We start from the raw sequence: 23,460 nt of genomic DNA, 5'->3' as shown, positions 1-23,460 counted from the left end.
CAAGGAATCCACTGCACTTTCAATGGTATCAATGGCGCCACCATGTGTTCAAAATTATGACACTTTACTAAGCGTTAAAGGAATATTCCGGGTTCAACACAAGTTAAGCTCAATCGACAGCATCTGTGGCATAATATAATGATTACCACAAAAATGTATTTTGACTCGCCCCCTCCTTTTCTCTAAATATATATATATGTATATGGGGAAGTGAATGGGGCCAATCCATATACATTAAAATACTCACTGTTTTAAAGTATAGCCACAAGACATAAACAATATGAGTGTTAACATGATTTTAGTGTGATAAAATCACGTACTAACCTTTTCTGTGTAAAGTTATAGCCAATTACAACGACGTTGTTACCATAACGATGTAATGTCAACAAACTTTAAAACCCTAAAACGACTGTACAAATGACGATTTAAACAACTTTACAGCTCAAATAAAACATGAGTTTTAACAGAAGAATTAATGTAAGTGCTTTTATAAAATTATAAGCTTCACATTTCTGCCTTTAAACCCTCCAAAAAATTGTCCACATTCACTTCCATAGTAAGTGCCTCACTGTAACTTTGATTTTTGCTTTTTTTAAGGAAAAGGAGGAACGAGTCGAAATTATTATTATGCCACAAATGGTGTCGAGTGAGCTTAACATGTATTGAACCCGGAATATTCCTTTAATTACCAAAGAGTGTACCTAAAGGTGACGTTTAGTGACTGTTTAAGCACAAATTGCTGGACACTCCTAATTATTACCTTGCTGGATGATTAATATTTTACAGTATTTTTTTATAATTTTAAATTAATAAATTACATCTATTATTTATAATCTAATAAAAATAAACACCTTAATAAACACCTTAAAGATAATGCAGTTTATGTTAATATAATTTCTGTTATAATATCTCTATACAATTTCTGCATACATTATTTTATTGCATTCGTGTAATTCCTTACGTTTGATTTGTTTATCAATATCACGTGTGCGATGCGATGACGTCACAGCGAAGATGGCGGATTCGCTGGATGTCGGGGTGTCAGATGAAAAAGATCCCGAAAATGACGAACACAGAGGGGTAAAATGTTCCTGGACTGGTGCTTCGAGGTCGAAAAAGGCAAATATATCTGGCTTGCCTGCGGACACGACGGAAACCCTGGGATTCTACGAGAAACCCGATGTTAAAGACGAACAGTACGAGCATTCAGGTGGGCTCGAGCATCTGTCACCTGACCTTCGCCCTCAGGTTCCAACGTGGCTTTAGTTTGCATGAGCATTTACCAAAGCAATTGCCAATGTGTTTAATGTGTCCAAAACTAGTTTGAAGTTTTTAAAATGTTCTTTTAGCCAATAGTTTGAAAGACCTACCTGCTAAACAGCACATAACCCAGTTTTATATCATTATAGGCCTAACAGTTGTGTTCTGTAAACTGTTATTCACAAATTGAACCCAGATGTTTTTTTTGATTTTATTTTTTATTTTTTTTTAAACAAATGTAATAGCTGTAAATTGAAAACAAAGGCACCAACTTGCACAAAGCTGTTGGATCCCCTGTCCCCCATGTTGGCCTGGATGCTATACAATATCTTCTATAATAATTAAATTCCCACATCTAGACCGCTTTACCGTGATGCTGGACTTCTTTGCTATTTTTTAAAACTAAATATCTGGCCTTTACAAGTATTAAAAGCTCATAATTTTAAAACAGAAATACTGAAACCACAGTGGTTGATCACTATTTTTCAGTGATGACCTCAATATGTTGGATGTTGCTTTTCTCTTTCACACAGACTTGGATGAGTCTGATGAGCCGTCTCTGTTGAGGTTCATGTGTGCAGAGCTGACCAGGGGCTACTTCCTGGAACACAATGAAGCAAAGTACACTGAGCGGAGAGAGAGAGTGTACACGTGCATGAGGATCCCCAGAGAACTGGAAAGGGTAGGTCTCACACAATGCTTTTCTTCTTTCAGGCTGTGAGCTGACAGCTATAAGTAAGCCATTTGTTGAGCAACCCCAACACAGCTTCACTGGCTCAACCATCAACTTTTTGTCCAGCCAATGGTAGGAAGTGGGAGTGTCGATGGGGAAAAAACGGAAAACGGTCTTCTTTTTTATGCAGCATGTTGAGGCCTGTGACACAGAAATGTATACACTTTGGCTTTTGCCTTAGCAAAAGTGTTGTAGGGTTTATTGCCACTAGATGGAGGCATTGGCTTGTGCTTAAGTTGGCCAAAGCATTTTTTTTTTTTTTTTACTGTAGTATCCATCTATATAATCTTATTAAGATGGAAACTATTCATATAGTGCGGAGTATAAAATATATATATATATATATATTGTGTTTTACATGCACACAGCTAAAGACCTATCAGGATCACACAAACGCCCTGTAATACACCAAAAAAATAAATAAATAAAAAAAAAAAAAAAATAGCTCTTTGGCTGAACTTGATTCAGTCGTGGACAGTGGTGCCACATGTTTGAAATGAGTTTTCTTAATTTACAATTAATATGTAATCTCAACACCAACACTTTGTGTAGAAAGAACCTAGTTGAATTGGGTAAACCCAACAAAATTAGACATGTCAATTTAACTCAAATCTCTTTTTTTCTTTTTGGACTAACTAGTGAAAGTGAATGTTAGCATGCTAAATGCATGCTGGTGATATACTACGGAGTGTAGTTTGGTAACTATTCTATGGTTAGCACAGCAATTGCTTACCGAAGCGAGCAATCAGTTTCATGTGCAACATCTACTTGTCCTCATCATTAGCTCAAGCTCCACACTTCACCATAATGGTAACCTCCAAAACTCCAACATAACAGAAACTCTTCTAAGTCTCAACATTACAACACTCAGGGTTCCTACGGATCCTGAAAAAGTCTTAAAATGCCTTAAATTCAGTTTTCCAAAATTTAAGGTAATAAAAAGTCTTATATCTTAAATGATACAACAAAAGTCTTAATTTTTATTTAAAGAGGTCTTAAATTTGGGGGCGGAAAGACAGGAATCGTGAAATGACCTAATGTGATTATCAAACTTCAAAATAATATGATTTAATTAAATAAATGCATGCGCCGCGTCCTTCAAAGTGAAAACACGACACTGTTGTATTTTCTCCATGCACGCGGTGGTTTGTGAGTGTTTTCAGCTGTTGCGGAGCAGTTCACAATCATTAGGCCATATCGGAAATTTATGACAAACGATCACTAAAGATCAGCTGTTGATGATGATGATATTGTGTTGATAAAATATGATCAATGTTTACTTTTAATTGTTTATATTGTAATACGTTGTAGATTATTGTAGGAGTGCACATTTTATTTCCCATATTTGTTTGAATGAGCAGCTGGAAGCTCTTTAAAGTGCCTTTAAAGTTAAAAGTTCCACACTATGAATCAAATCAACCCCCCAACCATAAAATGAATATGAAATTTAATTCAATTTGGACTCCTGTAGCCTCTTTCTGCATCTTATCATGTGACTTGTTGAGCGAGTTACTGCAGAGACATAGCGTGTGTGGAGGCTCACGCTATTCTCTGCGGCATCCACGAACAACTCACCGGGCTGCTCTGGTCTGCAACTGTTTTTCAACCACCCACAATTTATTGTTCTATACCTCCCACCATATTCCCCATTCCTAAACCCAATTGAAGAGTTTTTTTTTGGCATGATGATGGAAGGTGTACGACCGCCATTCCCTCGCACGCAGGCCTCTTCTCCAGGCAATGGAGGATGCGTGTGGTGAAGTTGATGTGGGGGCTTTCGCTGGCTGGATCCGTCACTCCAGAAGATTCTTTCCCCGCTGTTTAGCCAGGGAGAACATCGCTTGTGATGTAGATGAGGTGCTCTGGCCAGACCAAAATAGGAGGCAGGATGCAGCCTAATTTCTTTTTTCTTACATTTTGTGTTTTGAAAGAATGAGCCACTTTCATTTTTTATTTTTGTACAGAAAACCCTTTATCTTACTGAAAGTTTTTCCTGGTTTTCTCCTGTTGGGTATGGAAAGTGTTACATACAAAACACAAGTGTTCAAAAATCCTGCATTTTGCAAACAAATGACAATGTTTTTGTTACTGTATTGCATTTGTGTATTTATTTATGTATATTTTAGTAGGTATACATTACTGTAACAATCTTTTACAACTGGCTGCAGTGTAACACTGACAATGCAAAAGGCATAAACCTGCTGATGGGATATTCATAGTAGTGTTTTGTGTTGAGCACATCAGTGTGTTGTTGGTTGATAGACAGATCTAATCATATGACGTGTGTGTCAGTTTGATGCAAAAAAAACAACAACAAAAAAACAGTTTTGAATGCAGTGTTTGCTTTTGCTAGAGATTTGTAGAGCTTTGTGTTTAGAGTTTTGGGACAATGGGCCAAAAATTCAGCAAACGTGTGTAAACAATTGGGAAAACCCTGCATAGACACTTCAAGAACCTGTTTGTCAAATTCTTTGTCAAGTTAAAATATTTCATAATGTATGATTGTCCCTTTAAATATTTAAATTTTCTCATTAATTACACTTACTACATTACAAAATGTTTTGTTTGTTTATATGGACTTGTATGATTTACATGGAGTTTACACTGATATGAATAACGAGCGCTAAAATGGTACTGTCTCTTTAAGAGAACTGGCAGCTCCGCAAGCAAATGTTTCTGGTTGAATTGGCACGGTGCACATTAACGAGAGAGAAGTTGCACGGTGGTTTTTACTGACGAACACACTCAAGAGTGTGCGAGACACAGCGTGCTGTACAAGACTAGGCTGAATCCAGCTTTTTAAAAAGGATCGCTGTGTTTAAGTTCTTCACCACTACACAACTCAATCACTGGCAAGTGAAATCTGAACATTTACTAGCCAGTGGCTAATAACAGACATATTTTAGTCACATCGCCCAAAATGTGGTCGCATATGTGAGTAATGTAGAGGGCTGATAAAAGTTGAGCTTCCTTATTGTCTGAAATGGTTGCTGTCTATGTTTTCACTCTGAGCAGTTAGGGCTCAAGTTTTTTCTCATCTTGTTTTATCTTTCACTGCCATTTATGTTTGTCCTTAGGCTGTTGTGGACTATGTTTGTCTCCTAACAAGCTTTCTTTGTTTTGTAGCTGCTGGTAAAATTTGTCCCCCTGGATTCGCACACTCAGTTTTTAAAAAGCCACTTGCGGTTCATGTTAAAGTTTTTAATTAGTTTTTTAATGGTCCGTCTCTAAAACGCAGGAGTGCCCAATGAAGATGAATAAAATTCTAAGGTTACTGAGTGCTGGCAGACATATTCAAACCCTCCTTCAACACATTACATGCCGCAGTGCTCTCAAGCATGTGAAGCATCAGGATACAGTGCCGAGGGGCTTCTGAGGAGGATTACGTCACTGTGATTTCTTTAAGGGCTGACAAATTGAACACTCTAATTTTGTACAATGAATTTGTTAAAAAAAGATGCGTTCAAAAATTGACACGTTTAATCATGCCCCCTGACCCGTACATAAATTCTATAATAAGGGATTTTTCCTACCATTGGAGCCATTCAAGCTTGAAGTACCACCTTCAGATCAACAAATAAAATAGTGTGAAAATGACAAAATAGACGAAATGCAAGATCGTGCGATGTGTGAATGGCATTGTGCAGTGCTATTCACTGCTTCACTTGCCGGCCACAGTAATGCAGTGTCTCAAATGAATATCATTTTGTTGTTTTTTACACATTTTGATGTACACGATTAATTGGGATTTTATTTATAGCATATCATGTAATTTATTCAATTAAAAATGTTTTTTATGTGCATGTACTTACATCTCTGTTTCTGTCTTCTTGCAGTTGATGATCTTCGGGTGGTTTTTGTGTCTGGATGCCTTTCTGTATGTGTTCACCCTGCTGCCCCTGAGAACTCTGCTGGCCTTCCTAAGGTTGTTGACCATTCCCTGCTGCGGCCTAGGGTAATACACACACACATTAAAACTTTTCCCTCAGAAATGAGAACAAATGTATGTCCCTTTTTACAGCTGCACTAATATCTTGCTGTTTGAAGAGTTTGAAAAGCCATTAGTGATTAAATTGTTGTTTGTTAAGGTGAAGACACCTTAACTGCTATAGATTTCACAGACAATAGCAAGTTATTATAATAACTAGATAGGTAAAGTTTGTCAAGACAAACTTTGATGTTGCCTTGACAAAGCCTTGTCTTAAAGTTTAACATAATATTAAAAAATAAATTAAATCATTTAAAAAACAAAAATCAAGGTGATAGATAGATAGATAAAGGCTGGGCGATAGGATAAGATGTAATCTGATATCGACAATATCTGACAAATATTCCAATGCCGAATGCGACACTTATTGACAGACGATGATCAGCAATATCAGGATATGACAAAGCCATGGAGCTGGGAAGTCTATTAGGAATATTAGCCTAAGGTATGAAATTAGCACCCGCCAAATGCTGGTATTTCATATGCTCATCTATCCGCCACTGTGGCGAGCGACCTGTAAAATGTTCAAAATGACACTTGGCAAGAAATGCTGTTAGACACAAAGACACTCGCATGAAGAAACACACTGTATTATATTTTTAAGAACAGACAAAAGAAAAGTTGTCAGTGTGAGTGTCTGAGGTTCAATGTTGTCTTGTGGAACACGCGCATATAAAGTGTTCTCACTTTCTTTTCTGTTTCAGTCATATATATATATATATATATATCTTTGTGTTTAAGAAACAAAGTTGAAAGTGATTACATCATGAAATAATACAAAAGCACAGTCACATTGAACCTAAAATTTAGTTTGATTTCATTTCTTTAGCCAGCACTAACTGCATTAATGAAACACAGTATAACACAAATTTGATTAGAACAGAGTGGAAATGATTAGGCATCATTAATTTGGGCACACAAGGGAATTTATTAGGCTTGCATATAGGAAAACTGGTGTTTTCCATTTGTTAAAGAACAGAATAAGTGAAGTAACAAACTGTTGTAGCCATTTTATGAAAGTAGAAATTATGTGGGTTGTGTTGAACGTTCTTGAGTTAATGGTTTATTTAAATTTCAATTATTGTTATTATTATTATGTTTACAATTATAATTTATAAATGAATAGATCTTCATTTGTGTTAGTAATTTTCCACCTGTTGTCGTAGACGGATACTTGCATGACAGCCAGTGGAGGGAGTTGGAGACTATAAATGTTTAGATTGGGAGAGGTAGTTATATAAGATTTTTTTTGACCACATTGTTATTTTAATTGCTTTTTCATTTCGTTTGAGGTGCAAATTGAATTTAGAAATATCTTTGTTTCAAATTTTCATGTTTCAATAATTTAATTTTAAAATCATTAAAGTAGAAATATTCACTGATCCCTTGACAGTGTATTTTTATTTATTTATTTATTTATTGCATATTGCCCAGCCCTAAAATAGATAGATAGAAAAAGAAAACAAGACAAGAAAGAGAGAGAGACAGTTAGAGCAGATAAAAGGCCTTGTTTACATTTGAATTTATGGTACGTTCGTGTCATTTCGGAATTACCGTAATTACGAGATTCCGACTTGTAAAAATCGTTCACGTCTTCGTAGAACTTGTAATTACAAGTTGTAATCTAGGAATTCTATGAAAGCTCTTACTTGACAGTCATGATATCATTTAAAAAGAACCAGTGTGGTAGCGTTCTAAACAGTTAAAGGTAGTGAACACATATTTCTGGTTGATATGCCATCTTATTATGCCATCAGTGTTTTCTTTGCTCTTGAAGGTGAATTAATGTAGTGATAAATATTTTGTTGTTATCAACAACAAAGCCGTTTTGGCGTTATAAGTGTTGTCGTAGGAACAGATAACTTCCGAGTTCCCAGGACATAACTGTATTGACACAGGAAACAGTGTATTGTATACTCAAAACAATATGTGTGCCGATTGACAATGACAAAGTTTAAGGTGGCTCTGAAGCAGCATTTTATTGACACAGAACGAAAGTTGAAGAGCTGCCTCTGTTAAAAGGTTATTATACATACGTCTTCTGTTTCTAAGTCAGAGCACACATACTGTATTTTAGAAATGTTATGCCTCTTAACTCACCAAAAATTTGCACCCCTACACTGTTGCTGAAAAATTAAAATGCATCAAGAATTGTTTTTGAATCGGATTGTGACTCTCTGAATCAAAACCGAATCGTATGGTCAGGGATCTAAATATTCGGACCCCTAATTAAGATTATATCTCAAGAAATGCTTTCAGACACTGTTTTTAAGACCGATTCCTCTTATTGTTCTGTGGCTCAGCTATGTTTATAATGAACAAGTTTGTAGCCTATTATTAGTGAGGTTTCCTCAGATAAGTTTATTACCTCTAATTTGTACCTCTCCCTCCTCTCATCAGTGCTAATGTTTGCCCTTATTGCAGACGGAGCAGGTAGGACTGCTGCCTTCACTGAGAGCCACCGCAAACAATCCCATTCTTCATTCTGTGTTTGATCCATACTGTATGTTTCTTTTATTATGAGCATGTCACCTTAGCATTTTCCAGCTTGGCAGTGTGTTCATGTCATTGGCCAGTGACAACACTTTGTTGCTTTTGAGTGGTTTAGTTCAGTTGCTGGCAAGTGAAGTAGTTGCTTGTTGACCTGTTAAGTGTCAGTAAAGTGTTGTATTAGTTGTGTCTTATGACTAGAGAGTTTGGGTTGACTCTGTAACAGTGCAAAAGGGTTGCATGTACTTTATGTGTGTATGGTTTTAGCTGGTTTAGGCTGGTCACCCAGCCTGGCCAAGCCGGTCAAGTTGGTTTTCATCTGGTTTAGCTGCTCGGCCAGTTAACAAGTGCCCAAAACCCCTCTAAAACTATCACACTAAACAAGCCCAAATAGCTTGGAGGCTGACAAACCATCTTAGGCAGCAGGCAACCAGCTAAAACAGAGCATGCTCTCTTGCTTTTGCAAATTTGTTGTGGATCTCTGGAGTCTTAGTGGCTTTTGCTGCTCGCTTCAATCAAACTGCAAAGAGGTTTAACTGGATCCTCGGAATTATTCTGCAGCTACACTTGAAGATTTTATTAACACCTTAGTCATATCTCCAGCATTGATTTTATGTAGCTCATAGATTATGGGCAAAAATATCACTATTTAAATGGGATGGAAGAATTGACTGGTCACAGTCATATTTCTGTAAAACGTTACTGTCAAATTTACGGTCACCTTTAGAATTTCACTGCAATGAACAAGGATTTTAAAGTAGTAGCCAACTAGCTTTTTATGGCTGCTACTTTGCAAAACTGAAACCAGTCAGCATTAATATTCTGCTGCTGTTTGATGCTCGGCTCCCATCTCTTCAATGTGAGTCTAGGATAGAAAGGACAAAAGCTTTTTTTTTATAGTGTATGTAATAATAACTAGCTAATAATAACTTTTCTAGACACTCAAAGTGCTGTACATAGTATAGTGGAATCTCCTCAACCATTACCACCAGTGTGCAGCATCCACCTGCAGTGTTTCCCACAGGATTTTGTGAGTCTATGGGGTGTGGACCTCCAACCCTCTAGGGGGGTCCTGGGGCATGCTCCCCCGTAAGAAAATGTTGTACGTTTTAAAGTTAAATACTTCCATCTGGTACACTTTCAGAGCAAAATTAAGAGGCTAGTGTTGTGCTCTTATAAACAATTTTGTGCTCTTAAAGCTGCAGTAGGCAACTCTGAAATAAATCAAATTGTGAGAAACAGCGCCCCCAATTCTTCCCCATATACATGATGCTCTTCACCCCCAGCCAGGGTTTAATTGACAGCTATTCACAAACAGAGCCAAGGCCTGCCTCGCCAAAAGCGATTAGCTAAATTTATCCGGATTGACACTACCCAACCCACAATTTTCACTCAGAGCTAGAGTCTGTGGTGCTAACTAATCTCTCACAGGGTACAAACTAGGGATGTCAGTTTCAGCTTTTTATCTTTTAACGTTACCTTAGACTGCTAACAATAGCTAGCTAGTGAAGCCATAAGCAGTGTAACGTTATGCCAATTAACCTAGTAATGCTAACGTTAATTTATGTTAATCATCATGATTAGGGTGACCATATTCTGGTTTTCCAAAAAGAGGACACTTTTTTTTTCGCCGGGGGGGAGGGGATTGGGTTGGGGTGGAATAATAGAGTTCAAAACAGTGTTACTATGAATGTAAACTTTAATACAGTGAAAAAGTCACTCTATTAGCATAACATAAATATATATAAATAAATTATTTGATGCCATGAGTGTACCTTCATTTACTGTTACTATTATTTTGAATGGCCATGGAAAATGAAGCAATGTGATAATTTTACCTGGTTCCAAAAAGTAGTCCGTTAATTTACCTGGTGAACTTTCACCTTTTGCTGACCCTTTATGCTTCGCAGAGCTAATGTGTGCTTCTAAATCACTTGCACCTTTATTAGCAACTGACACATAAGTGCCAGCTTTACATGTCATACATTCTGCTTTCCACGGATCTCGACCTGGACAAAAGCATGGGAATTTTTTGTGCAAATCTTATGTAAATTTGCACTTTTGTTTGAGCATTGTTTCCACTCAGCTCTCATTTGCTGCTACTGTCAAGCTGTTTGATGCCGAACACAACAGCGCTTCGTGCATTCGCGCAGAGATTGACAGGCAGGAATTTGGCCAATAGTTGCTGTGTTGGGCCTCATGTATTCAGATAGAAGAAAAAGGCAGGCCTAACACAGTCGTAAAACCTGACTGAGGCCCACACAGAGTCATAAATCTTACTGATAAAAACCGTGCCAAAATCAAACAAAGGGAGTCCAAAACAGACTACAAATCCCATGAAACCTTGCTCACTAAAGGATCAAACTCTCAACTCCTATTGGATGAGGCACATGACAGAACGCCCCTCAACCACGACGTCATCAGGAGTAGAAATAACTCTGAGATCCTTCCGGGAATTGCTTCCAGCAACTTTGCTCGCCATGTGTAGACGCAGCTCATTGCTTCTCTCAGGTGTAGCCTCGTGGCACAAGGAAGTAACATCCGACTTGAAACTGTGGCCATACAATCTCAATCTCGCTGGACGAGTTGAGATTACTCTGTGTTCCACCGAACACTCTAACGGATCCGAAGGAGACCGCTGAGCAATCCGCATCTTCATCCGTTTGCCTGCAGAAGTGAAGAGAAAAAGATTTCTCTTCCTCTTCAATCAAGTCGACGTCGCTGATTTCTCCGCCAGCCCGTCGAGAATCAGCAGCCTTACCGCCCGCCGACACAGCAAGGAAACGGCCTCACGTCATCACCTGAGCCTCGAGGAACCAAGTCGGAGTTAAAAGACGGATGAACACACATTCTACCTGCGTCCTCATACAATTCAAGTTAGAGGTTTACGTCTGGGCAGAGATAGAATATTATAGTGTGTTATTCTTGTGTATCAAGGTTATTGCTTGTACAGTTACGGACCGCTGAGTCCGCTCATTGCTGCTAATAATACTCAAGGTATTACTGTAATGTACTGTTATCATAAATGAGATCTGTTGTGTTGTAGTCCAACCACATTGGACTGTTGTGTATTTCCACCATCGCGGGTGAGACCGGCACACTGAGTTTATCCATTAAAGAACCAAAGACCATGGGATGGTTTACGAGCCGTCCACCGCGTCTCTGAGTGATAAACTAACAGTTGTTTTCTCTCCCACGATCGCGAAACCGGCTTTGGTGCCGCCACTTTATTCTCTCTCTCGTACTAACCACACACAGACACACGCGACCCCTCACAAACATTCTCGCACACACTTTTGGCTAGTAGATAACTTTGTGATAAAGCTCAGCTTTGTCCCTAAGTTATCGTACAAGCGGAGACACGCGGTAAATGGGCAGACGCCATTTTACCGGCTTCTCTCCGCCCACATTCGCGGCCATATTCTCTGGCCGGAAATCTCGTGTGACGTACTCTCCACGAGAGTCACGTCCGCCATTTTGTGCACGTACACACACACACACACCTTCCTCTCATGTATTATAGGCTTATTTTGGTTACCATATCTAATCATGTCACTGTTTAGTTTGTAGTTGTAAGTCGGAGGTTTATTGACTGCATTGTATTGATTATTAATTGATATTACTGCATAAATAAACTTCGTTATATTTCAAAGAGAACTGTTTTGGTTTGTTTTGCATACACCTGTGTCAAATGCTGGCAGGGGATGTCAGTGCTCGGATTCGAGCCTTCACTGTTTCCTTTTGAAAGTTGATTTTCTTAAGAGAACAATCTAATACTGAGACTGTTATACTGTCTGGTTATTAGTCCCTGATTCTAGGGTGGTGCCCCGGCGATATTAATCCTTATTAATGTTCTATTGATCTTTGATGATTGTTGAATTTGAAGGATCAATAAGCTAGTGTTAATATTAATCAATGTTTCATCTGTGTTAATAATTAATGATTATCGTTGATAATTGTTGATATAAATGGTTAAAAAAGCTAACATTGATTCTCATCAATTTTCTATTGATTTTAATAATTAATAATTATCTTTGATAATTATTAATTATTGCTAATAACCAAACCCGCTCCTGAACGTGGTGCACTACATTTAATGGTGCGCCGTGTGATGTTTTAATGAGTTAGATTCTATTATTTAAGTTAAATATTAATTAATAACTAAAGAAATAATTATTAATTATTTCTGATAGTAACACTGATCTAAACAACCAGTAGAACCTACAGCTGCAAGACTCTTATAATCGACCATTTGGTGTGCGAGAAGCAATGCAAATGTGCATGCACACACAATGAAGTATTAGACCAGATGCACATCATAATGCAACTAAAGCCGAATCCCAGACATTTTCGCAAATGTAGAAATCCCGGCCGGACGCTTTAAGGTCCGAAAAAGAGGACATGTCTAGGAAAAAGAGGACGTATGGTCACCCTAATCATGATTCTAACTTCGGCAGTAATATTATCTGTTTGCTCTTGTACACTGATGATGATAAATTGTGTGTGGAGTAGTGTATAAATGCAGTGGATACATTTAATGTTAGTTAACGTTACTAACCTCAAAGATTTGTCGTCCTCCTCAACCAAATAACGTTAGACAGATCCAGGAATACTCCAGTGCATATATCTGTGAATGTGTGTGAGTGCGTTAGTTTACAGCAGCTGAACTGACTGGAGCTGACTGGCACGCGAGAGAGAGCGCAAATCACAACCTTTTATGTTATTATGAGACTGAGAAATGCAAAAATATTTTAGATGAGAAGTGTAAAAATGTGTTCTGTTCATTATGAGACCGTGGCGGGACAAATTAGACTGTGGCAGGCTGTCAGAGTCTAGTCAATTAATGGGAAACACTGACCTGGATGATGAGATGGCAGCCATAGTGCGCCAGAATGCTCACCACACATCAGCTTTTGGTAGAGAGGAGAGTAGAGTAATATAGCCGATGCATTTGTAGCTTTCTTAAATGGATGCTTGCACAAATGAAAGGCAAATGTCAGTATGCGCTCAGTCTTTGCTTACTGTCAACTTTCAGTAAATGGACCATTTTAATTTAGTTTCTTATTTAAAGGAATAGTTTTTAAAACTATAAACTTTTAAAACTGTAAACTTTTAAAACTTTTATAAAAAAATTCAGTCATAATTGACATGTTGTTCCAAACCAGTATGACTTCCTTTCTTATGCAACACACAAAAATAGATGTTTTAATAAATAAATATCACAGTCCGTCTTTTGAATACTTTAAAGCTTAAAAAGGACCCAAAATTATCATAAAAGTATCCCATGTGGCTCGTGCCTTATGTTTCAAGTCTTCTGAAGGTATTTGATTGATTTGACTAATTAAAGTCATTTTTGTGCATGAGAAGTTGTTGTTTTTAGTGCTAAACAACACAAGTTATCGTTATCAAATTATCATGTATTTTGAGTTTCACAATCAACATTGACAAAACCAATATTGGCATAAGTTGGGTGCAGGACTATCTGTTTGTTCAACCAATGGTAAATGGGGTGAGCATTGGGAAAACTGTTTAAAAACAGTGTACTTTTTTGCTATTTTGTTTGGTGACACTTGTGGTGTAGAAATTACACATTTCAGCTTTTAATTAAGTTCTCAATTGGAAACATTTTGGCTGTTACCTTTAAATAAAGTACATATGTATCCACAAATAATGCATGAGATATGACACATGATCAATCTCGCTAAATACATTTAAAATAATTGTCTGGTCCCTGTGTTAATATAGATTATATACCTCGCTAGACTGATCTCACAGGGAAATCGGAAACTGTTCTTTAGCTAAAATCGGTCTTTGCTTACCGAAATGCAAAACACTGCCCCTAGTGGCCAAAGCGTTACGTTTTGTTAGGCATATGGCCACGTGCGAGCTCCATTTTCCGGGTAAAATATCCACTGAGGGGCGCCAAAAAGCGAGTTCTGAAATTAGTTGTTTTCAGATGTACAGGATATAATACAGTGAAGAGGAATGCATATTTTAAGAACTGTACCCCAAACACCAAACCTAACCCTAACCATTAGGGCTCGGCAAAAAAAGTATTTTTCAATTCATTGTTTTTTTTTTTACATTTGGTCAGTTCAGTATATATTCTCAAAAGCCATGGATCGATCTTTTGCTCTGTGTGCAGCCCTCAACTACAATGAGAGGAAATCACTCGCATTTGCAACCAAATTTCGTGCTATGCGACTAAAAATTTATACATTTGGCAACTGGCTGGTAAATGTTTAGATTTCACTCACCAGTAATTATGTTGTATAGTGTTGAAGTATTCAGCAGTGAGATCCTTTCACTGCATGTTAAGAGTAAAAGTTGTTCTGTGTAATGTGTGTCCAAAGACAAGATCCACTCAACTGATTTGTCAGTGAATAACATCTCTTTTAATACTCTTTTTGTTCTTTACAGTCAGTTGTTGATAAAAAAAAAAATTAAATATAAATAAACATTTAATTCTAATCAGGCATAGCACGGATGAGATAAAGCCATTCTAATCTCTCTCGTTAACTTGCTAATTTAAAGACACTGTTTACAGAAATGTCGGAAACTCTTTAAAGAGATGGTACCGGTTTTTAACACATGTTTAACAAATCAGTGTAAATACCTGTAAATAATAAAAATTATGCAATAAAACAATAAAAATATAATAGTATATAATATATGCAATATAATATCATATTTTTAGATTAAATACATTGATTTTTCATTTTTAAAAAGCTGAAATGAAAATGTTGTATTTTCATTTTGTACCTAGTTAGAAGGTCCTCTGTAAAATTCACAGAATTAGCTGGGAGAGAATTTTGTTTTATATGTAAGCGAAAGAGACAGTATAACTGAAATATACCCATATCAGTCTAATCTAAATCGGAATTTAATCGAATGCTTGTGAATCGGAATAGAATCGAATCGGGAAATCTTTATCGACACCCAGCCCAGGGAAGTAAAAATTTATTGTTAGAGGGAAAAATGCAACCTCCGCAAAGGATGTCTGAAGTACAACTTTTCGGATGATTTTACATATTACCTACATATTCTACAACACTTGCCTCTGAGATCGAGAATACAGATATCTGATAGGGCACTAAACCCTAAGTAAGCATAGAATGTTATATTTTGGAATATCTCAAATGTAGATAAAAAAATGTAATAAATAACAGAATAATTAAATACAGGGACCTTTTTTGGACCCACATAACAGGTATAGCATTTTTGCCCTGAGCCATGGTTAATTTCTGACTCTGTTACACAGCCATAAGCTTTGTGCAGTTTATGAATCACAAAAATCATGACTGTCGCATTAATTAGTCAGTTATTGTAGTCTGCAAGTGTGCACTCTGATTCCAGGTTTCTGCTGATTCAGTCTGTACAGGCTTTTTTTAAATTTTTTTTTTTTTTTTTTTTTAAATGTATGTGTCGAAACCTCACGAATAGGACTGTGATGCCTTAAGTGAAAATGAGACATCTGACAAATATTTCCCTTCTTATATTCTCCCACCCACTCCCAGGATGCAGGATGTTTGCACACCATTGATTCTCAGCTCCTCAGATAAAACTGATATCTTTTTTTAATTTGTCTTCTGCTAAAAGTGTCTTAGCTGAACAAAGTATGGTGTGATAAACATCATTGCTGAACTGATTTTATTTTATTTTCTCTTTGTCCATGCATGAATGCAAAACATCATATATCTGCATGGTTTTGAGTTGTTCCAAGGTGCTTTTTTCAACTGTTCACAATTTTGGCCCTATAGTTCATTTGAATTTTGTACTAAAAATGTCTAACAGTGGTTATGCATGCATCACAGGTGAATTCTGTCATTTTTGTCATTATTTTTCTGAACCAACAAGTGTCATTACCATACCACCACATCTCAAATGATTGTGTATATTATTCTGTTTATCATTCTGTGGTGGAAATGCCATTAAAATAAATAAATCTTGTTAAGGCTGATACTTAACATTTGTCTTAAGGCTGATTTCATGGCTAGCATTTTATGTATCCTAAATATTTACAATTAACTAATAATTTCACAATTTTTGCATAATTTGGCCAAATACAGATTGCTTAATTTAAATAATTATAATTTAAAAAAAAGATTCTCACTTTGATTTTTCTATTGGGGCCTTTTTTTTTATAAGGGGCAAAATTGTTGGTCCTGATGAAAATGTCTCCACAACTGAGGGACATTTGTTATCCATGAAAAACATTATTTTAATTCACTTTCACATAATAATTATAACATTTTATATTTATTAGGTTATCTTAGTTTTGAAAATTTTAAATCTGTCAGTGTTTTTAATGTCTTAATAAAAGTCAGCCCCAGGACATGAAAATATCTGTAGTTGAAGAAACACTCAATTATGTGTTTTTCTAGTTTGGAAAAACACAGTTTCCACCCACACAACCAGAGCTTTTATTCTGTGCAGTGGTATTGTGAAGCTGTATAATCACTGCTGTTGGCCTCATTCTGTAAACTCATAAGTTCTATTTATAATTAATGTATTTATTAAGCATTCTCTGCAGCTTGTTCTCACTTCAGGCCAGTTTTAAGCACTTATTCTCTGTGTTTGTTTGTTTGTGTGTTTATCAGTAGCTCTCGGTTCATGCAGCCAGCTCAGGTGTGTGACCTGCTGAAAGGTTTAATCATGGTGCTCTGTTACTCCATGATGCACTATGTTGATTATGCCATGATGTACCACCTGATCCGGGGCCAGTCAGTCATCAAACTCTACATCATCTACAACATGCTGGAGGTGCTGTACAGCTGCTCTAAAACCAGTTTCTATAACTTGGAATGGGTCCCTCAAAAATGAAAATGCTGTCATTATTTACTCATCCTCGTGTCGTTCCAAGCAGAATTGTAAGCATCGCTGTGTCATTTCATTTCTCAGGTGGCAGACCGTCTTTTCTCGTCTTTTGGGCAAGACATTCTGGATGCACTCTATTGGACGGCCACTGAGCCAAAGTCACAAAAGAGAGCCCACATTGGCGTCATTCCCCATTTCTTCATGGCCATCTTCTATGTCTGTATCCTTTTTTATGATACAAGAAATAAAGCTTTTTACCCAAGTTGTCATGATTGGTCATAATTTAGTGTGGGTATCATTATCGTTTATGGCTATATTATTATTTTCTACTCTACTGTTTGATATTCTAATACTTGTAAAACTTGTAGCATCATAAAATAACATCATGGCCAAAGTAGTTTTTTTTTTTTCCTATGTGTTTTGTCTCAGTTCTGCATGCCATCCTCATCATGGTTCAGGCCTCTACTTTAAATGTGGCCTTCAACTCGCATAACAAATCTCTGCTCACCATTATGATGTCCAACAATGTGAGTATACACACACACACAAACACACAAAGTTTACACACAAACAGGAGAATTCCCTGATCCAGAATCCTCCAGTTCATCACACTAATGTGTCACTACACATTTATTATTACTATGGAATTTAAAATGAATTGCTATTTTGAAATCATGATTTTTATAGACATGTCTTTGTCCATGTTTCAGTTTGTTGAAATCAAGGGAAGCGTGTTTAAAAAGTTTGAGAAGAACAACCTCTTTCAGATGTCTAACAGTGGTGAGTCCACCCTTACAAAACAGTACTGTGACGGCACCATAGTACTTTGATATACACTACATGGCCATATAACTGTGTAAATCATGGCACTGAATGATAACCATATTCATGGGCCATGTTATTTACATTGTACTCCAAGGTGCTGCAGAAAATAAAATGGTATTACCATGGTTAATGTGCAAAAATGCCACAAAAGCCATGGCAGTACCACAGAACCTTTTTGTTTGCGCAACAAACCATTTTAGTATAGATTATATACAGGAAATATCACAGCAGTTTGCCTCACAAAGCAACTTGAATTTGTAAGGTTTTTGTCATCTTAATCTGCCTGATAGCAAAGCAGGCAAAGCTGCAGTCTTGAGCATTGTACTGTATGTGGGCTGACTCAGAAACCTTATAGCATCTTTTTGAAATGCTAATAAAAGTTCTCTGATAATGCTAAGTGAGATGTTGACAGGCTGTGATGCAGTTTCCTCCAGTGCCCATCCTCTTTATGAAAGATGCACTGATATACTGTAATCAGCACCTATTCTGCCTTCCGCTGTTTACTCTCTCCCTACCCCCCAAAACATCCACTAAAGCCTGGTGGCCGTCTATTCAAGCCATTGTGATGGAATAATCCCTCAAGTCACTATTCATTCACAACCAGCAGGAAAAAAGTGTGGATCATACCAATTACCGTCCTTTGAATTGAACTAAAAAGACTGAATATGTTGACCGTGGTTTCCCCTTGCATTTTAAAGGGATTGAAAACAGAGTTGCTGTATGTAATGTATAATAAGTGCATATATGATATTTGCAGTATGCTGTTGTGTTGCTCATGTTTTGGGTTTATATTTTCTTGCAGATATTAAGGAGCGGTTCACAAACTACGTATTGCTTCTCATTGTTTGCCTCAGGAACATGGAACAGTTTTCCTGGAACTCAGGTCTGTATTTGGTTTAAGGCTCACATTTAAAAGAATGTTCCGTATTAATTTCAATCAACAGCATTTCTGTCATAATGTTGATTACCACAAAAAACAAATGTAACCAAAAAAATAAAATAAAAATTGACTAGCCTTCTATTTAAAAAATATAATAATTGTGGTTTCAGTAAGACACTTACCTGTACAATAGAAGTAAATGAGGCAATGTTCATAAACACTGGAATACACACTGTTTCAAAAGTATAGCCACAAGACATAAACATTACATGTTAACATGATTTTAATGTGATAAAATGAGGGATTTTCTGGCATTTCCCAGATTTCAGTTGTAATATTGGGTGTAACATTACACAGATGAGGTTAGTAAGCAATTTTAGCACGCTAAAATCAATTGAAGGAATAGTTCACCCAAAAATGAAAATTCTCTCATCATTTACTCACCCTCTTGCCATCCCAGATGTGTATGACTTTCTTTCTTCTGCAGAACACAAACAAAGATTTTTAGAAGAATATCTTAGCTCTGTAGGTCCATACAATGCAAGTGAATGGTGACCAAAACTTTGAAGCTCCAAAAAAGCAGAAAAGGGCAGCATAAAATAATTGATAAGACTCCAGTGGATAAATCCATGTCTTAAGCGATCTAATTGGTTATGGATGAGAACAGACCACTTCAGAAGACTTTTATTTAACCACTAGAGTATTATGGATTACTTTTATGCTGCCTTTATGTGCTTTTTTGAGCTTCAAGGTTTTGGTCACCATTCACTTGCATTGTACGGACCTACAGAGCTGAAATATTATTCTAAAAATCTTTGTTTGTGTTCAGCAGAAGAAAGAAAGTCATACACATCTGGAATGGCATGAGGGTGAGTAAATTATGAGATAATTTTCATTTTTGGGTGAACTATTCCATAATCATCTGTAATTTTTACGTTTTATGGCTATACTTTTGAAAACGTTTTTCTTTTTGATTTTTTTTTTTTTTTTTTTACTTGTATTGAAGTCTTGTTCTAAAAGGCAGTCATCTTTTGAAGTGGGATCTCCTCTCTTTAGTCTATTAGTTGGTTTATTCTAGGGCCAGAATATAGCTTTTGAAACCTCTGAACTTGATGTTCTGTTAATTGTGTTAATATTTCTAACAGATCACCTGTGGGTGCTGCTCCCAGATGTCTTCGTGGTGATCACTTCTGAGGTTGCGGTTGATGTCGTCAAGCATGCCTTCATCACTAAATTCAATGACATAACAGCTGATGTGAGAGCCACAAATCTTTATCTGGTTGTCAAAAATCTGTTTCTCACCCACACTGGCCTCCTACATTAAGAGCATTACCATCTCTTCAGACAAAGGCACCATATTTGAACTTTGCTTTTCTATCCTGTTCTTAAGGTCTACAGTGAATATAAAGCCAGTTTGGCCTTTGAGCTCGTCAGCAGTCGTCAACAGAATGTAAGTGAGAGATTATTGTCTGGAATATGTAATGAACTGAGCCCAGACTAGTAAAGGTGCTGGAATACAACACATAGAATGTCTTACTACCTTAAAAAGCTCACTGAAATAGGTTTCCTGAGAAATCAAACCTGTCTCTATTACAGCTCAGGGCTCTGTAAACAGTAAAAATGGTTAGCCCATTAATAAATAAAAAACATACTTGCATTTGGTTTCTTAATGGACAGGCATATACAGACTACAGCGATTCAGTGGCGCGAAGGATGGGCTTCATTCCACTGCCTCTGGCTGTGCTGGTGAGAATATTTTTTCACTTTAGCTACTACATGAGTTATTGCACATAGCAATGAGCACTATCACCATATGATACAGGTTACAGGTTCTGCACATATATGATGTGGTTTTACATTTGTTGTCTCCTTCAGCTGATTCGAGTAGTGATGAGCTCAGTGAAGATCCAGGGTGCTCTCTCATCTGTCTGTCTGCTTCTCTTTTATCTTGGGTAAATGTTTTACTTAACAAGTGTGTTGCCGTCATCCCACTCAGCATGGAACCTGCTCTCAACCGACCTAGTTTATTTGATTAATACTGTTTTTCTGCTGTGTATTTGTATACCAAATACCATCTTGAACTGATTCTTGAGTAGAAATTCTCTGCTGGGAACTCCTGAAAACAGTAGTGGGGTGTTTAATGTGTTTGGGTGTTTGGTGTGTGATTCTGCAGATTGATAACACTGAAAGTGTTGAACAGTATAGTGCTGCTGGGAAAGTCCTGCCACTATGTAAAAGAAGCCAACATGGAGGTGAAGCTGTTTGACAGACCAACTGCTCAAACTCCAAAACAAAATCCCAAGAAAGCCAACCAAGCCAAATCTCCCCCACCCAAAGGTAACACCAGCTTGGTAATTGTTTACACACCCACATGTCGTTCCAAACCTGTATGCTGTTATTTTTACTGTGGAACACAAAAAGATTCTCCACGCTGATCTTTTCCATACAACAATAGTCCATAGTGACCACAGCTGTCAAGCTCCATAAAGGACAAAAAGACACCAAAAAAGTAGTCCATATGATTCTGGGTGCTTATACTAGCTGTGTATTGAATAGAGTGAAATTTAACAACGCTATCACAAAACTATTGAATGGCTTCAGAAGACTTCGCATGGACTTCTTGTATGGTTCTTTGTTTTGTTTTTATTTTTGCTTTGTTCCTTTTTGTGACAGCCATGATCACTATGAAACTGTCCTTATAAGGAAAAGAGTTGCAAAAGATTCTTCAAATTTCTCCTTTGTGTTCCATGGGAAAAATGTCACATTTATATGGGTTTGGAATGACATTGGGTGAGTAAATAATGACAGAATTTTCATTTTTGGGTGAATTATTCCTTTAAATGCCTCCCTTTGATGTAATGGTCATCGCTCTTTGTTCACCTTTTTTCAGACAAAATTAAGGTTCAGCAACCCTCCATCACCAAGCAGCCACCCCCAAGGGTGGTACCTTTACCCCCAGCTCTACGCCCTGTAACTAAGGTGACCAGTGACCTGCCCCCAGATTCTACCCTTAAACCAGAGGAGAGCACCAGCGAGACACCAGAATCCACTGAACTTAAACACAGAACCTCAAAAAAAGACCTTCTGGAGATAGACCGCTTCACAATTTGCGGCAACCGAATCGGGTGAATTTTAACTCCATCACCATAGTAACTGCTCAGGAACGAAAACTAAGAAGACTCAGAATCAGTTACCATTGTAAAGGGGTTTTGGACCCAGAGGGTTCTTCTGAAACTTATAGTACTATTTATCTCTAACTGGAAAATTACTATTTTCCCATCCCCTCTGCTTCTATTCCAGCAGAATATCTACCAAATGAGGTGGAACGAGAGAGCAAGACATTCCAATTGAAAATGGAGAGTCTGTTTGCCCATAGCAAGCTGGCAGATCACATGGTGTAGAGTCTAGTATATGTTGCTTTAGGATATGTCTCTGTCTCGCACTTTATCAGAGAGAGAACATCCTGAACCGGTGGAATAAACATCTTGTAAATTAGTCTTTGTCCTCCCACTCAAAATTGGCCTTTGAGTCGAAACTAAGAGGCAACATCGAAAGGATTGTTCACATTTCAAAACTTCTTTTCTCTGTGGAAAACATAAACTGTTAGGCAGAATGAGTCTCAATCAGCATTCGCTTTCATTGCATTTTTTTTTCTTCATAAAGTGAATGGTGACTGAGGCTTTTGTGTTCCACGGAAGAAAAGAAGCCATGCGGGTTTGGAACAAAGCATTTTGGATGAACTTTCCCTTTGATAAAGGCTTACAGATAGAAAACTGATTTGAATAATAAACAGTTAATTAACAACTCATTAAAATAAAAAGATAAAGTTATTTATTCAATGATGCAGCCATTAGAATTTATCAGTCTGGTAAATGTTTGTTTTTTAGAAGTTGTAACATTATTTGGTTCAGCTGAAGTCTGTATTTTAACAGATACGGTAAGGTATACAGTATATTGTCATCTTAAAACTCATGACTGACAGAAGGGAAAGTTTGACTATACTAATGTCAGGCCACTTAATCATTTAGTTCTGAAATTTGTCTTAAAAGTTATCTAGGTATACTACAGTATACATGGTGCTAATCCAGCTGACTGAACTTTGCACTGATTTACCACGTTGTCTTAAGCTGTACAATAGAGTATTTGTTGCTTAGTTTGTTTTGAGTATGACATTCACATGTTTATACCAGTCATGAAAGAGAAAATAACTGAACTTTAATTCATATGAAGTGTTACAGTATAATGGGAGTTTTGTTGTTATTTGTTTGAATGCATTTTTATATTTTGAAATTCAAATAATTTGTGACCAATCATATACAGATAGATTATATTATTTGATATACACCGATAAGCCACAACATTAAAACCACCTGCCTAATATTGTGTAGGTCCTCCTCGTGCTGCCAATAGTATAGTATTCTGATATGATATTCTTCTCACCACAATTGTACAGAGCAGTTATCTGAG

General features: G+C 37.0%; 1 protein-coding gene across 6 annotated transcripts; it reads left to right on the top strand.

Annotated features, from left to right (window-relative positions):
• Window positions 1-1,001: 1,001 nt before the first annotated feature.
• Window positions 1,002-23,421, top strand: LOC127413039 (transmembrane anterior posterior transformation protein 1 homolog). Of its 6 annotated transcripts, none has more exons than XM_051649855.1 (16): window positions 1,002-1,210; window positions 1,794-1,942; window positions 5,830-5,948; window positions 8,382-8,414; window positions 17,075-17,234; window positions 17,373-17,508; window positions 17,718-17,815; window positions 17,999-18,068; window positions 18,916-18,996; window positions 20,139-20,248; window positions 20,384-20,443; window positions 20,671-20,739; window positions 20,869-20,945; window positions 21,167-21,330; window positions 21,884-22,118; window positions 22,294-23,421. In XM_051649855.1, exons 1-16 carry the CDS (start codon window positions 1,015-1,017, stop codon window positions 22,310-22,312), a joined length of 1,776 nt encoding a protein of 591 aa, XP_051505815.1. In that variant the 5' UTR covers window positions 1,002-1,014; the 3' UTR covers window positions 22,313-23,421. The 6 variants fall into 6 exon arrangements, with proteins under 6 accessions (XP_051505815.1, XP_051505814.1, XP_051505813.1 ...); XM_051649854.1 differs by having other exon boundaries at window positions 17,072-17,234; window positions 22,297-23,421; XM_051649853.1 differs by having other exon boundaries at window positions 17,072-17,234.
• The last annotated feature ends 39 nt before the right edge of the window (window positions 23,422-23,460 follow it).

This window comes from Myxocyprinus asiaticus, chromosome 22 (assembly GCF_019703515.2).
Source record: "Myxocyprinus asiaticus isolate MX2 ecotype Aquarium Trade chromosome 22, UBuf_Myxa_2, whole genome shotgun sequence".
In the NCBI taxonomy this organism is placed as follows: domain Eukaryota; kingdom Metazoa; phylum Chordata; class Actinopteri; order Cypriniformes; family Catostomidae; genus Myxocyprinus; species Myxocyprinus asiaticus.
The sequence above is the reverse complement of the archived record's forward strand: the minus strand, read 5'-3'. Positions and strand labels throughout refer to the sequence as shown.